At 40.6% G+C, this 13,219-nt stretch overlaps 1 protein-coding gene and 1 long non-coding RNA gene across 2 annotated transcripts in view; one reads left to right on the top strand and one right to left on the bottom strand.

Moving 5' to 3' along the window:
• Positions 1 to 247: 247 nt before the first annotated feature.
• Positions 248 to 8,071, bottom strand: RNFT1 (ring finger protein, transmembrane 1). The gene is made up of 9 exons (XM_012568676.5): positions 7,940 to 8,071; positions 5,856 to 6,250; positions 5,447 to 5,523; positions 5,076 to 5,176; positions 4,305 to 4,458; positions 2,706 to 2,864; positions 1,862 to 1,927; positions 1,353 to 1,454; positions 248 to 1,175 (listed from the first exon to the last, which is right to left on the bottom strand). The coding sequence occupies exons 1-9, from the start codon at positions 7,942 to 7,944 to the stop codon at positions 1,041 to 1,043; spliced, it is 1,194 nt and encodes a 397-aa protein (XP_012424130.3). The 5' UTR covers positions 7,945 to 8,071; the 3' UTR covers positions 248 to 1,040.
• LOC105758514 (uncharacterized) overlaps positions 7,984 to 13,219 on the top strand; it is a 21,692-nt gene continuing 16,456 nt past the window's right edge. The window contains exons 1-4 of the long non-coding RNA XR_003963380.4: positions 7,984 to 8,119; positions 8,763 to 8,805; positions 9,552 to 9,592; positions 11,048 to 11,182. This is a non-coding gene — a long non-coding RNA (uncharacterized lncRNA). The remainder of the gene's footprint in view (positions 8,120 to 8,762; positions 8,806 to 9,551; positions 9,593 to 11,047; positions 11,183 to 13,219) is intronic.

The raw sequence follows: 13,219 nt of genomic DNA, 5'->3' as shown, positions 1-13,219 counted from the left end.
TTGAGTTATGTTTTCAGTCTTACCTGAATAGCAAAGTGAAAAAAGAAAAGCAGGGAAGAAAGTGAGGTTACATAAAAGTTAGTGGTAGAAATAACATAAATCATGAATAAATTGTAACATTTAAAGGGTTTTTGTTTTCTTCAACAAGAAAAATATACCTGGCAGTGAGCAGTTGTTATGTGCTTACATGAGTTAATACCAAAACAGTAAGGAACCTTCTTCCTTTATTCAACATGCACCAAACAAATGGATTCAAATGCATTTATTCTCTTTGATTTTTATGCAAACTACAAATTGCAAATAGAGTATAAAATAGATTCTCCCCTGTAAGAAAATCTGGTTCCTATTATGACAAAAATATAGTATTAAAGATTTCTTTTAAAAATACCAGCTTTATAAAATGCTAAGTAAAAAACCAACATCAGTGGTTGGTTTAAAGCCAAAAGATTAAGCCAAGGATCTATTAGAAGCCTACAGGAACCTCAAGGGGAAATACCTTATTCTTGTGCTTATCTACAGGTGTAGTGAGAAATAGCTGCTGTTCCAGGTGCATTAAAAAGCTCATTTCTCTCATTTACTGGGCAAGCATTAGAGATCTTTAATGCCAAAAGTGACAAGCAGCTCTAATTCTCACTGCAGTCCAAGGTATAAAATTTGCCAATAATCTTAATAAAATCAGTAGGTTGACCTTTTGGCTTGAGTCATGTTAGAAGGATAAATACAGTTTAGTACTGTCTGGAACCCTACTGAACTTTTAAAAGAAAATGTTGAATTAAGAAGTAATGCAGCACATTTCAAGGATTTGACTGTTTCCTATGAGAATCACAAGAGAAGCAATGCTGGCTTTTTCTACATTCTTTCTGAAAACTTCAGTTTTCTCCACTTAAAAAAGGTCAAGTTTCCATTTTCTGCACTGTTTTAAATACATGGTATGTGGAATTTGGAAACTCCTTCCTTGTGCCACCTACAGTTTAATCTACAGTAAACTGAAAAACCTTAGTGTGAACAAACAAACTGGAACCCAAGTTATTTGACAAGCTTTAGAAAATCTGGAGATGCATAGATGTGGCTCCATCCTTCCACTTGTTAACATGGTCTGAAATAACAGTTCTGCAGAGTGGACAGGTTTTTTCTCTATTAAACCATAAAGAGATGCATTCTTCACAAAATATGTGCTGAAATGAAAAGAATTGACAACTTAGAGCTTCTAAGCTCTTCCATTTATATTAGTTGTACAGTCTGATTTAGAAAAATAATCAAACATACACTCATGTAATTTTATGTTGTCTTGTGTAACAGTAGTTTAAAATATTCTTTAATTTAAAAAAGAAAATTGGGATTGTGTTTATTACCTGACAGATCAGCAGAATAGGCTTCTGAAATTCAGCTTGGCAAATGGAACAAATATCATCAGATTCAGAGCACTGTCTCTTGCTGGCTGGCACCCCATAGTGCTGGAAAACAAAGGATTTGCAGCAAATATTAATTTTGAGGGGGATGAAAAAGCCACACCCAAATACCAGGACAGAAAGGTATTTGGAATAAGGGCTGCTATGTCAGGGAAACTTAAATCCTAATTTTTAAAGTAGAAGCAGGACAAAAAGGATTATTTCACATCCTTTTATCTGAAGGGATATACATTTATTTTTTTTGTGGGTGATTTTGTTGTTGTTCAGGTGACACCACTATCATTCAGTCAAGGAACTCAGACTGTGAATGGGAGAATGAGTATACTGGGTTAATTTAAAAATGCATTTCTTTATTGCTAAAACAATACAAAGGAATGGGAATGAGGAATTTCTAGAAGGATTTCCATGTGAACTGGAGTTATGGTTTTGTCATGAGAGAATTCAGTACTCACTGGGCGTGTAAAAAATATCCGTAAGACCTGCCTGAAGTTCCTCCATTGTCCAAAAAAGCTCAAAAGCTGAAATGGGATAAAAATTAAGAAAACTTGAGTTATGCTTAGTATTTTTCACTGTGAACTAAAAAGCTCCCTAGCTTTTGATTCCAGCACTGGAAGCCTCACTGCTGTTTGGATGTTGGAAGTCACAGAAGCACAGCAACAGTTCAGACTGACTCTATTTTAAATGTTTGAAATATAACCAAATGAAGAATTTAGGCTGAAGTTTTTCCTGGTGGGGGTCTGTTTTTTAAGAGTGTTGAGGTTCTGAAATGAAGCATTGGAGTGCAAATGTTTCAGCATTATTATCATACTTGCAATGGTCTTTAGTCCTGGAATTAAGGTACCAGAGCATGAGGAAGTTTGCCATTTTTAAAGCCAAACTGGTTACATTTGGGACAGATGAGCTCTTTGGAGAAGCAGAGAGCCAGCAGGAAGATGGTTAACTTGTTTAGCATCACACAGGATACTCCAGCAGAGATTTCATTTCCTGGAAAATGGTGACTCTCTTAGCTGTAATTTTATCTTTATTTTTGCAAGTTCTGTGTCTGATGTGAGCAGACCCATGGTGGTTGTGTCCTTTGCTTTGCAATCCTAATCCATTGCTAGATAAAGATGATTTTCAGTCCTGAGCCAGTTCTCCTGGAAGGCTGCATCAGTAAAACTGAAGCAACTTGGTCTTGAGTTCAGAGGGGAACTTTTGAGAAATGTGTTGTGTGTGTAACCCTCCACTGATTATTCCTGCAGAAACCCACTTGAGAATTCTCTAGAAAACTTGAGAAGAGTATAAAGCTTTGGATACCTTGAGGATGAGGTAGAGAAGGGCCAGCAGAATGCCAAGGGTCCATCTCAGAGCAGTGTTCAGCTCCCCATGGGCCATGAGGTAACGGAACCAAACTGGTATGGGGACAAACATACGGTAATACTGGCAGAGTTCTTCTAACAGCATGTACCAGTAGCCCTAAGCAAGACATGCAAAGGAATAGCTCAAGATTTAAAACTCCAAGGATTTGCAAAATACACAGAAAAAGATGCATTGTTATTCTTTGGAGTAGATTCTTCTTGTAATGAAACAAATGTGCAGCACAGGAAAAAAAAAAAAAATCAGAGCATGAGTCTCACCACAACTGTCTGAGTAACAGTAGCAGAATTGATTGATGGACTGCAGAAAATCAAATTATAAGCTGAATTGGGATGGCTTGGCAGATGCCTACCTACTTAACAAGGCTGTCAGACTTAATTTCATAAGCATTAAAAAAAGTAAAGTTACATGAAAAAGGAGAATAACACAAATTTGGTCACAGAGATCAGCTTGTCATGAGCCAGAGTTGTGTCCTGCACTCAGGTTTTAAAAGTGAGAATAAGGCTCATTACATGTACACTGTGTGTGTACATGTATAATCATAAATACTTAGCTTAGCTTTTAAGGAATTAAAGTAAGTTTTTCCTAAAACTGTATTTGTAACTCTTTCTATAATGTACATTGGATGATGCCACAATTTGCTATTATTGACCAGATTCCTTCTTTAATTTAGCCATAGTTGGCGTAATGGAATTTTCAATAACTTTTTTGCATGTTACATCACTAACTGTAGAAAAAAAAAATAGAGATCTGATTATAAATCAGTATGTAGAGAAGCCAGTAAGCCAGTTGTACCTCAGAAGAACTCGTTCTGGTACATTATAAGAGATAAAAATGTCCCAAAACACCCTGTTCAAATGCTACCACATCAAACTGTACTTGCTAATTTATTTTTTCTGAACCAGCACTAGTAATTGCAATTTTAAGATAAAATGTAATTGGTTTTGCCTGCCTCACCTCGGGAAGCAGATAAAAATAAATACACCACCAGTGAGTGTAAGCTTCTAAGAAAATTATTAAACCTTACTGATTTGAGAAATTAAGCTATGCATCAAATTCTTTAATCTGACAAAAATATTCCTTTAAGTTTATTAACAACAAAGAAAATTCAGGATTATTTTTGAAGAGACAGAAAAAAACAGCTGTATGCATGTGCAGATCTTAAAATCTTGACAGTTCTTGTGGAGCATGTTGAGCAAAATTTCCTGTGCTGCAGCTGCTCCAGGCCAACTGCCCATGTACACATTCCTACAGAGCAGAAAATAAAAGGTTTGCTTCAACCCCCAACCTGGAGACAGAAATAAACCCATTTATCCAATGATATAATACAAGCAATTGTTTCTGATCAGACTAAAAACCTTTTTTAGCACCAAGCAGAGAAGAACATGAAATCCACAGGGTTTTCTTGCCCACGGTGTAGTGGTGGATTATATACAGACATTTAATTAAAGATTTTTCTCTGGGTAGAATTTAATAATTAGTTACTTTTACCATAAGATAATCTTCACAAGGAATCAAAACTACAGCTTGTTTCCTTACCTTGGATTTAAAGGATATGATAAAAGAAGGCACCAGGAGAATAAAGCACTTCAAGCCCATGAAGAGGAATTTCAGAATAAAGTCTGTGATTCCCACAGTCCAAAGCACCTCCCAAAAGTTCGTAAAATCCACAGTGGGGCTTAAGAAGATTAAGCTACAAAAAGAAGTATCAGAAGTTACTGGAGCACCCTATTTACAGGAAACTGTAACCTGAGATTATCACAGCAGGTTTAATTAAAAAAGGAAACCTGGTTAACACCAAGGGAGAACATTTGCTAAGAAAATGAACTGCTCATTGTGAATGGATCACTGAGGATCTCTGACAACTTTTCCATCATGGAACCTTCTTTGCTGTATCTTCATCACAGCCCCCATCCTCCAGAGCTCAGTGTGCTGTCTCAGTTTGGCATTTAGCCTTTGATTTCCAGCCAAGGCTGCAGCTACTGAATGGTCAAGGGGGAAAAATCAGTTGGAGTCATGAACTCCACAGAGCCCCAGGATGCCACGTTTGGTATTCCCAAGGGTCAGAGCTGGGAATCAAAGCCAGGAATGTTCTCTGTGGTACAGCAGTGCCATTAAATCGAGTATGGAGCCTAGCAAATTCCAACATACTGTTTTTAAGGACAGCACCTGTTAAATTTGGCAGAAGGGGAGGAATGGAGATTAAAGTGAAAGACAAACCAATGCCACAATTAAAGAAAAACAGCAGATGAAGTGTCCCAGTTAATGTCTGAGTATTTTATGGTGGGGTAGAGCTGTTTCTGCACTTACCTGTGATACAGGGACTGAGAGTGGAAGGTGTAATACAAGAGGAGAGATGATCCACTTAGGTAGAGTAGTAACCAAGTGCATTGCAACTTGGAGCACCGTTCCTGCAGGGGGATTGTAAAGACACATTGCAGTCCTTGCCTCAGAACATGCTGAAATACATCCCAGACACCACCCCCTTGAATTTTGCAAACCTTGTTATCTATCTGAGAAGTTCCCCTGTACAGAAGCATTAAGACTTTACTTCCATCTTGATCCCTAATATTATTAAGTAAATAAAACACCATCTCGATTCACATTTCTTTCAAAAATGGATTAACTTGTTTAAGTCTTGCTTAACTTAATGAATTTTGTTGCAGAGGCTTGATACTTACTCTGAGAAAAACCTGATTTACTATGCTTTTGTTTGCATATGCATAAGTTGTTAGCAGTCCAATTCCAAGAGAAATGCCTATTAGGAAAATAGGATCAATTATAAACATGAAAAGAAAAAAAAAAAATCACTGAACTGGGTTAAAAAGCAGCCACTTCTAATATGTCTTTGTAATTAGAATTAATAGCTCAGACTCTCAAGCCACAATAATTAAGCACATTGTACATATGCCAGCAAAGGAAACAGAAGCCACTGAAATGTAGTTTAGTAAATCTCTCTTTCTGATGAATAAAGCAAATAAAAATAAAGCTAAAAATAAATTGAATTACATTTCAGGCATGGTTATTAGTATATTTCTTGGCAGGGGGAGTAGGAGCTATTGCCTTCAAGCTGGTTTTGTTCTACTCTACCAGTTATGTGCTGCGTGAGGAGTTTGACGCCGAGGATCAGGAGGTAGGGCAGGCTCTTGTGCAGCCACTGCAGGAGGTACCGCAGCTCTGACAGGGAGCTCCCGCCCTGCTCCTCCGGCTCCGCAGCCGCGTCCTCGGGCCCTGCTGCCTCCCCATGGCCGTGCCCGTGGGAGCGGCTCTGGGAGACCGGCCGGGAGCCCCGGGAGCTCGGGTTTTCCCTGGATTCCCCCGCGCTGGAGCTCAGCTGGATGCGCACATCGCCCGTGCCTTCTCCCGCCAGCCTGGGCGAGGAGGAGGAGGAAGAGTCATCGCCGCTGCCCTGGATGCTGTGGAGATGGGCGCAGTCGGGGTGCATGGTGGGGTTTGCTCCTGGGGTTTTTTCTAATTTGTGTCTCCTAGAGAGGGATGTAAAAAGGGACAGTTAAAGAAAGAGATAAATAGTTCAGGAAAAAAAACCCAATAGGTTGTACTGAGTGACTGCAAGATTCTCTGAGATCCTGCCCGAGTCTGTTGTGTGGGTCACACCCCCTCTCCACAGGACAGCTTCCTGTGTCCCAAACTAAAATTATTTTCTTCCCTCCATGTGCAGGTTTTCCTGGCTGCCTTAGGAACAGCTAAAAGTGTGAACCAGAACAGCAAAAGCTGCCGGACAGGAGACCAGCACTGGCTTGTACAGGAGAGATTGTGGAAGTGCTGCATAATTTCACAAAAATAGCAACAGCAGTGGGCCAGAAAAGGAGCAAACACTGATGGGAAGGAAGCAGGGAGTACATTTCCATGCATCCATTAATTGGTGAGCACTGGTTCAGACACATCCAGTCAAAAGCCAGTGCGTGCTCAGAACTGAGGGCCATTATGAGATTAATGAGATTATCCTGTCTGGGGAAGGGAGCAGAACCAGGTTAGGCCATTTTCTAAGAAGCATTTAAAAGAGTGAAAAATGAAATGCAACCAAATGCGATCTGATTTATCTTTCCTTTGGCATTTTTTGGTTGCCTTCTGGGCAGTTTTTCACTTCTCTGTGAGTCTTTACTCGGATCAAACAGGGTTAAATCAACTTCTCTGGACTGATGTGACATTAATGATTTTGGAAAATGCCTCGAAGCTGAATTTGACACAATACTTGTCACTATGGAGTAATATTGAAACAGTGAGAATTTTGATATAATCCTCTTCCTACTGTTCAAACTTCCAGATTCCTCTTTGAAAATGTTTTGCTTTTTTTTTTCACAGCTAGGTTCACTGGGGATACAGAAACAAAGCAAAATTGGTTTTGCACAGCAAGTTCTGGATGCATTTGCACATACCTCAAATTCTTTAGCCTTTAAAACGAAGGTAACATTAACAAGTAGAATCACTTTAACACATGAATATGAGAACTTACTAATATTTACAAGTGCTGCTCCTACTACTACTATTTTTTTTTTGTTGGCCAAAAATGACATCATACTTCAAAACAACCTAAATTCTCATTCTGTATTTTTTTTTGCACACGAATAAAACCGATGGAGATGGTATTGACTAGTGTGAACAATGTTACAGTGTTAGTGAGCAGTGCTTTTACAGGAAGGAATAAAAAATACACCTCATTTGCCCTGCAGTTGGTGTTTTGGGGACGGGTTCTGCAGGAACTGACAGCTCAGTTTTCAAAAAGCAGGAGCTGAGGGATCGCACCGAGCAAACTCCCATTAAATGGGATTTCAGAGAAGACTCCAGATTTTGTTCTCCCCTCAAAAATTAACTAAAATACGGCTCTTCAGAAAGGCCCATTCGCGCATTCCCCGACTCTCCCGAGGCCGCTGCTCCCCCCGCGCTGCGGGAAGGGAAGGGAAGGGAAGGGAAGGGAAGGGAAGGGAAGGGAAGGGAAGGGAAGGGAAGGGAAGGGAAGGGAAGGGAAGGGAAGGGAAGGGAAGGGAAGGGAAGGGAAGGGAAGGGAAGGGAAGGGAAGGGAAGGGAAGGGAAGGGAAGGGAAGGGAAGGGAAGGGAAGGGAAGGGAGGGAAGGGTGCCCCTCCCCGTGTCCCCCTCCCTGCCCCGCGCTGTGAGGGGACGCGGGCGCGGCCCCTTTCCCGCCCCTCCCCGGTACCTCATGGGGCGCCCGGCGCCTCCCGCCCGCCGCCCGCCGCCATCGCCGGGGCCGAGGGGGAGGAAGAGGAGGAGCCGTGAGGGGAGGAGGAAGGAGAGGCGTGAGGAGGGAGGAAGGCTCGGAGCTGGGCGTTGCTCTGGCAACGTCGCGGCCTTCGCCCCGTCACGGCCCGTGAGGAGGGTGCGCCTCCCCTCAGCCTCCACCGCGCCAAAACGAGGGGGAGGGTCCTGTTGCTTTTTATTTAAAGCCGCAATTAAAATTAATCTGGGAGGGCAATAATTAGGTAGGAAATGGAGGGATGGATGTAAAAGTATATGTGTACTGCGGTGTCATTACTTGTCGATGGCGATTAAGGGAGTCCTGCTGTCTGGAAATTGGCTTTGCCTCCCAGGAAACCTGAGGGAAGCGCTGCCCTAGTTAATGCTGCTGTAGCTCTTGGGAGAGGTTTGGAGTGAAATAGATACAGGTTTTCTTTTGAAATATGCTCTTGAATAAATTAGTTTGCGTCCAGAAATGGCATCTGTTTTCCCTGGCTCAGATATTTTTCTAGAAAAAGTGTTTAGGTATGCAGCTCACATGGAAAGTGGGACTAATATCTAAGCAGCTTTGAAAATCGGTGCTGTATTGTTTTGAGTTAGAAATGCCTGTTTAATTCCAAAGTTTGAATACAGCAATGCTGTGGGGTCAGTAACCCCTGGAGAAGGAAAGGATGGGCCCTTAGCTGTAGATATTATGAAGTGGAAAACTTAAGTGTTTGGAAGGGTTACGTGGTCGGGTGTTCAGTGGCACCATCTAACAACAAAGCTTCTCTTTTCTTTTCAAGGAAGTAGCTGAAAACACTGGCTGCATCTCTGTGTCTCTTGGAGGTAGGTTTTGAGGAGGCAATTTGATCTATGTTTATGATGTTTTTGGAAACTGTGCCTAGAATTTCCCGACTGGAAAGTTCAGGTCACAAATCCTCTGTGTTTCGCTCGGGCTGTGGCTGATGGATTGGAAGAAACCTGGGCTGGTTATTACAGATATACTTAAGTATTAAACATAGCCACAGGCCTCCTGTTTCTGCAGGCCCTCTGAACTCAGAAGACCTTTCTCATTTGTGTAATTTTTCTGCCTAATTATCCCAGTACTGCTCAGTAGCAGCACCGATGCAGATTTCAGATGCCTGGCAGGAAGCACTCAAAGAATTTCATGGCCATGTCCCCATCCTTCCAAGGATAACACAAACCTGTTGTGTTTGGCTTCTGCTGTGCCATATTGTTCATTCTCCCACTCTTTGCTCAGTCAGTCACTTGCATCGTGTTTGGATTATGAAGGACAATGTGAAAAAAAAATCTTAATTTGCTTCTCAAATCAGGGAAAGCAATTATAAATCTTTTATTTTTAAATAGTGTTTTATGATTGGAAATTATGCATGCCTTCTGTACATCGCTTGGAAGGGTATAAATTTAAAAGATTTGTTCAGCTGTTTCTTTTTTGTAATTATAAAATGCATTAAAGTACAAATGTAGCTTTAAATCCACATTGTTCTCAAATTGTTTCTCATTGCCACATGCACTGAAAACACTAAATTAATTCGTGGCAGCTTATTAATCAGTGGTGTTTGCTCATGCAGGTCACTTGCTGATTTATCTCCAATTCGCAGCTCATTAGAAGGTGTGTAACTCTTCAGAGATGTTGTTATTTAACAGGTATGTTTTCCTAGTGCCATTAATGACCTCTGGATTTAGTAACTCCTGACACAAGAGAGATTTGGGAGATTATTCACAGAAAATTGGAAGTCTTTTCCCGTGGGCATTGGACATATTAGGTCATGGAATATCTGGTGATAAATTTACCAGTCTGGATTTGGATTCTACTCCCAGGAGGCCAATAAATTTCATAGAGTGCCCAGGCACATTTTCAGGTGTTTATACACTCAGAAGTATCCCAGACTTTCTCTGCCTCCCAGGAACAGCTGGTATCTCTTTAATTGGTGCAATCAGCACTTTCCATCAGTGTGTACCTGCTTTTCCTGGGCTTGTTCAGTGCATGAAAACATTGGAACAAACTCTGATCCTTGTGGAACTCTGCCTGGGATGCCCTGGCAGCTCAGTATTTACCTCTGCAGCAGCAGTTACTCCCTCCTAGAAGTTGCTGAGAGCTTGTTTTACAGGCAGAAGAATATTAGCAGGATGTATTTTGTGTCCTGAAGGAGCTCTGCAGAAACCTGAGCAGGTTAAGGGGTTACAATCCTCACCTTTTGTATCACCTTTTTTCATCAGAAGGAATTGGTGCTTTAAAATGAGGTGTGCAGCATCATCTGTGGTGGAATTTAAAGAAGCTGATCTCAAATACAGGGAAAGTATTTTTAGTTAATGAAATGATAAAAAAAATGGGCTTTTTGGTAAGAGTCTGTAGAATAGCAGAATGTCCTGAATATTCAAAGGCTTTATTGGTTTGTCTTCATTTTACCCAAAATGCTGCTTGAGTATGGAAGAGTTCTGCAAAATTAAGAGGGTTTAGTTTAAACTGTTTGAAGGATTTGAAAGTGCTTCCAAGAGGTTCAAATAACCTTTAAAATTTGAATGTTTCCTGAGCTTTGAGTGTTCCATCTTTTAAAAACTGTCTCCTGCAACTCTACAAACCCTGACTTCAGTTTGTATTTTGAGCACAAGAAAACAGCTCCTGAGTATGTGAGACTGTGAAGAACAGAGCCCAGTTCTGAAAACACCCCTGAGGTGATGGCTGAGTTTCACTGCTGAACTCTGATCCTCTAAGCTTTGTCAAGGAGACTCGCCAGGAATTCGAAGCAGATATTTTTGTGTTGCAATGACATCACCCCGTTCCCTGAGGTTTCCAGAAATCTTGAGCCCTCTGTGTACAGCAGCGTGTTCATTCTTGTGAAGTCATTCTAAACTGAGAGTAATTCCACTGCAGTGGTGTCATGTAATTGTTCCAAAGCTGCTGAATTAGATCCTGGAGTCTTGTTTGGTTTTGTTTTTGTTTTGTTTTTGTTTTTTTAGGCAAAGATAAAGCCTTGAATGAGAATCAGCCAGCAGAGCCACAAAGGGCAGCTGTAGTTTTTGCTCCCTGCACAGGAGGGTGCTCAACCTCTGTTTTTATCTGCAGGAAGGAGTGACTCCGTGGTCATCAGGACCAAGTGGAGAAGCTGTTTCCTGAACCGGGCTTTTCTTGTAGAGACACTGGAGGATCTGTTAAATCCAGTGACTCAAAAATTATTCAGCTGCTCAAGAATTTCGGGAGGTGTGTGTTAATTGCTGCTGTTAGACCATTACGGAGGTATTTAGGTCAGAAGTTGTAATGATCATGACGCTGGTATTCTCTAATGGGTGTCCTTAAAGGTGCCAGAATTTTCAGTAGGACCTTTGAAGTTTCTCAAAATAAGGGTTTTTTCCCATCTAATTTGCTCATCTGAACGTGTGAATCCCCGTGTGAATCATTCAATTGAACAGTGAATTCTCATGTGTGTAAACATGAGTGGGTTTACCAGGAAGGAGTAGATGAGTTTGTTAATTTATATTCCATTTGTAGTACCTGCTGGTAGTTATATCCTTAATTATTCTGCATTTTCCTTGTTGAATCATAGAATACCCTGAGATGGAAGGGACCCACTGGGATCATCCAGGTCCCACTCCTGGCCCTGCACAGGACAGCCCTAGCAGTCCCACCATGTGTGTGATATACAGCAATACATTTCCAAACCCAAATTTAATCTAACATAACTCATAAAATGGAATTTGACTTTCTGTTTATCTTTTTAGGGATCAAAGAGGGTCCTGGATGTTGTTGTCTGGTCAGGTTTTAGTTAAGTGAGTTTTCTGTCTGAAAGCAATTTGTCAAACCTGTGTGTTGTACAATATTCCAGCCCTCTGGGTGCACATCCAATTTAGTCACTGAGGAAAGACAGTTTTGTTTTTAAGAAGCAGATGTCTGGAAAAGGAAATACCTCCTTTCAGACCTTTTGGAATAAATACAAACCCAGAAATGTAGTGGGCAAAATCTTGTTAGCTGTGGTGAAGGGGATTCGTCCCCTTAACATCAGCACATAAATATTTGCTTCATTTCAGTCAATATTTACCTCACGGGTCAATAAAACTTGTTTTGCACTTCACAGAGTTAATATTTACTTGCTGTTTTTAGCTTGGTGACAATATTTAAAATTCTCTTAAGTATATGGCGGGCTTTTCTACTTCTTTTATAACAAAAGATTTTGTTTTAACAGAGGTGTGTTAATTTATTAGGAAGTGTTATCCGTGAATCAGACCATGTTTGTCACATAATAAGATTATCCAGATTATGCCTATAACACTTTACAAGTATGAAAAGGATTTTTTTTTTTGCTTGAAAGTGACTAAATGTCTTACCAAATTTTAAAGTAGTTGCTTGTGTTTGTAAAATTAGGCTGTAAAACTTAAACACTGACACTAATTTAGAAGGTAAAGTGAAATTAAAGCAATTCTTACTCTGAAAATAATTGTTGTTTTGGAAAGCAATCACTAACTTCACCATTTTTTTAGTTAAGTCAAAGCACAGTGGCCAGGCTTGTATGGTTTAGGAGGAAATGCAGAACTGAATTTTAGATCCTTAGAGCTGACAAGACCACATTTGCAAAAGTACAGGTTCATTTCCACGGCAGAACTTTCCCAGGTGCATTTCATATTTCTGTCACAGCTGGCTGGGTGCTATTTCCAGTGGGTGAGGTGTATCAGAAGTTGATCCATGGCTTCCAACCTGCCCCAGCCTTTGTCTGCAGCTGTGTGTGAGGCCAGCCCCAGCTCCTGTGGCTGCTGCAAGGAGATAACGGGGTGCTTGTTAAGCCACGTGTGTTATCTCACTGCCTTGTGCCCTGCTCCTGCCTGCTGTGCTTAACCCCAGTCCTCAGCAGCTTGTTTACATTTCTGGCACAAAAAGGACCCCAAACATCTCCAGTTCTGTCCCTCTGAATGGTGATTTTGTGATTGATACAATTAGACATGAGGGTGAGGTCATTTAATTGAAATCTTCAGTTGAACTAAAATCTCTGAACTAAATCACAGTGCACCCATATCCTTCAAACTGTCAAACAAAACATCTGTTTATGATAATCATTATCTTAATTGAAGAGTTCTAGCTCATGCCATGCTTTTCTTCATTAATGGAAAGAATTAATGAAAGAATACCTAGAAAAGTACTTAACTATTTCACTAAGAACTACTTCTGAAGTGAAACACTGCTGAAGGAATACTGGAATTCATCTTAGACTACTATATAAACTTCCTCCTGGTGAACTTAACCAAGTTA

This window comes from Taeniopygia guttata, chromosome 19, assembly GCF_048771995.1.
Source record: "Taeniopygia guttata chromosome 19, bTaeGut7.mat, whole genome shotgun sequence".
In the NCBI taxonomy this organism is placed as follows: Eukaryota; Metazoa; Chordata; class Aves; order Passeriformes; family Estrildidae; genus Taeniopygia; species Taeniopygia guttata.
The sequence above is the reverse complement of the archived record's forward strand: the minus strand, read 5'-3'. Positions and strand labels throughout refer to the sequence as shown.

Excerpts from the sequence above, each read along its gene's own strand:
- RNFT1 (XM_012568676.5), bottom strand. Across the intron at positions 4,459-5,075 it reads TCTCAGTCCCTGTATCACAG|CTTAATCTTCTTAAGCCCCA; the intron begins GTAAGTGCAGAA and ends TTCTTTTTGTAG. Across the intron at positions 1,176-1,352 it reads CTATTCTGCTGATCTGTCAG|CACATATTTTGTGAAGAATG; the intron begins GTAATAAACACA and ends TTTTCATTTCAG.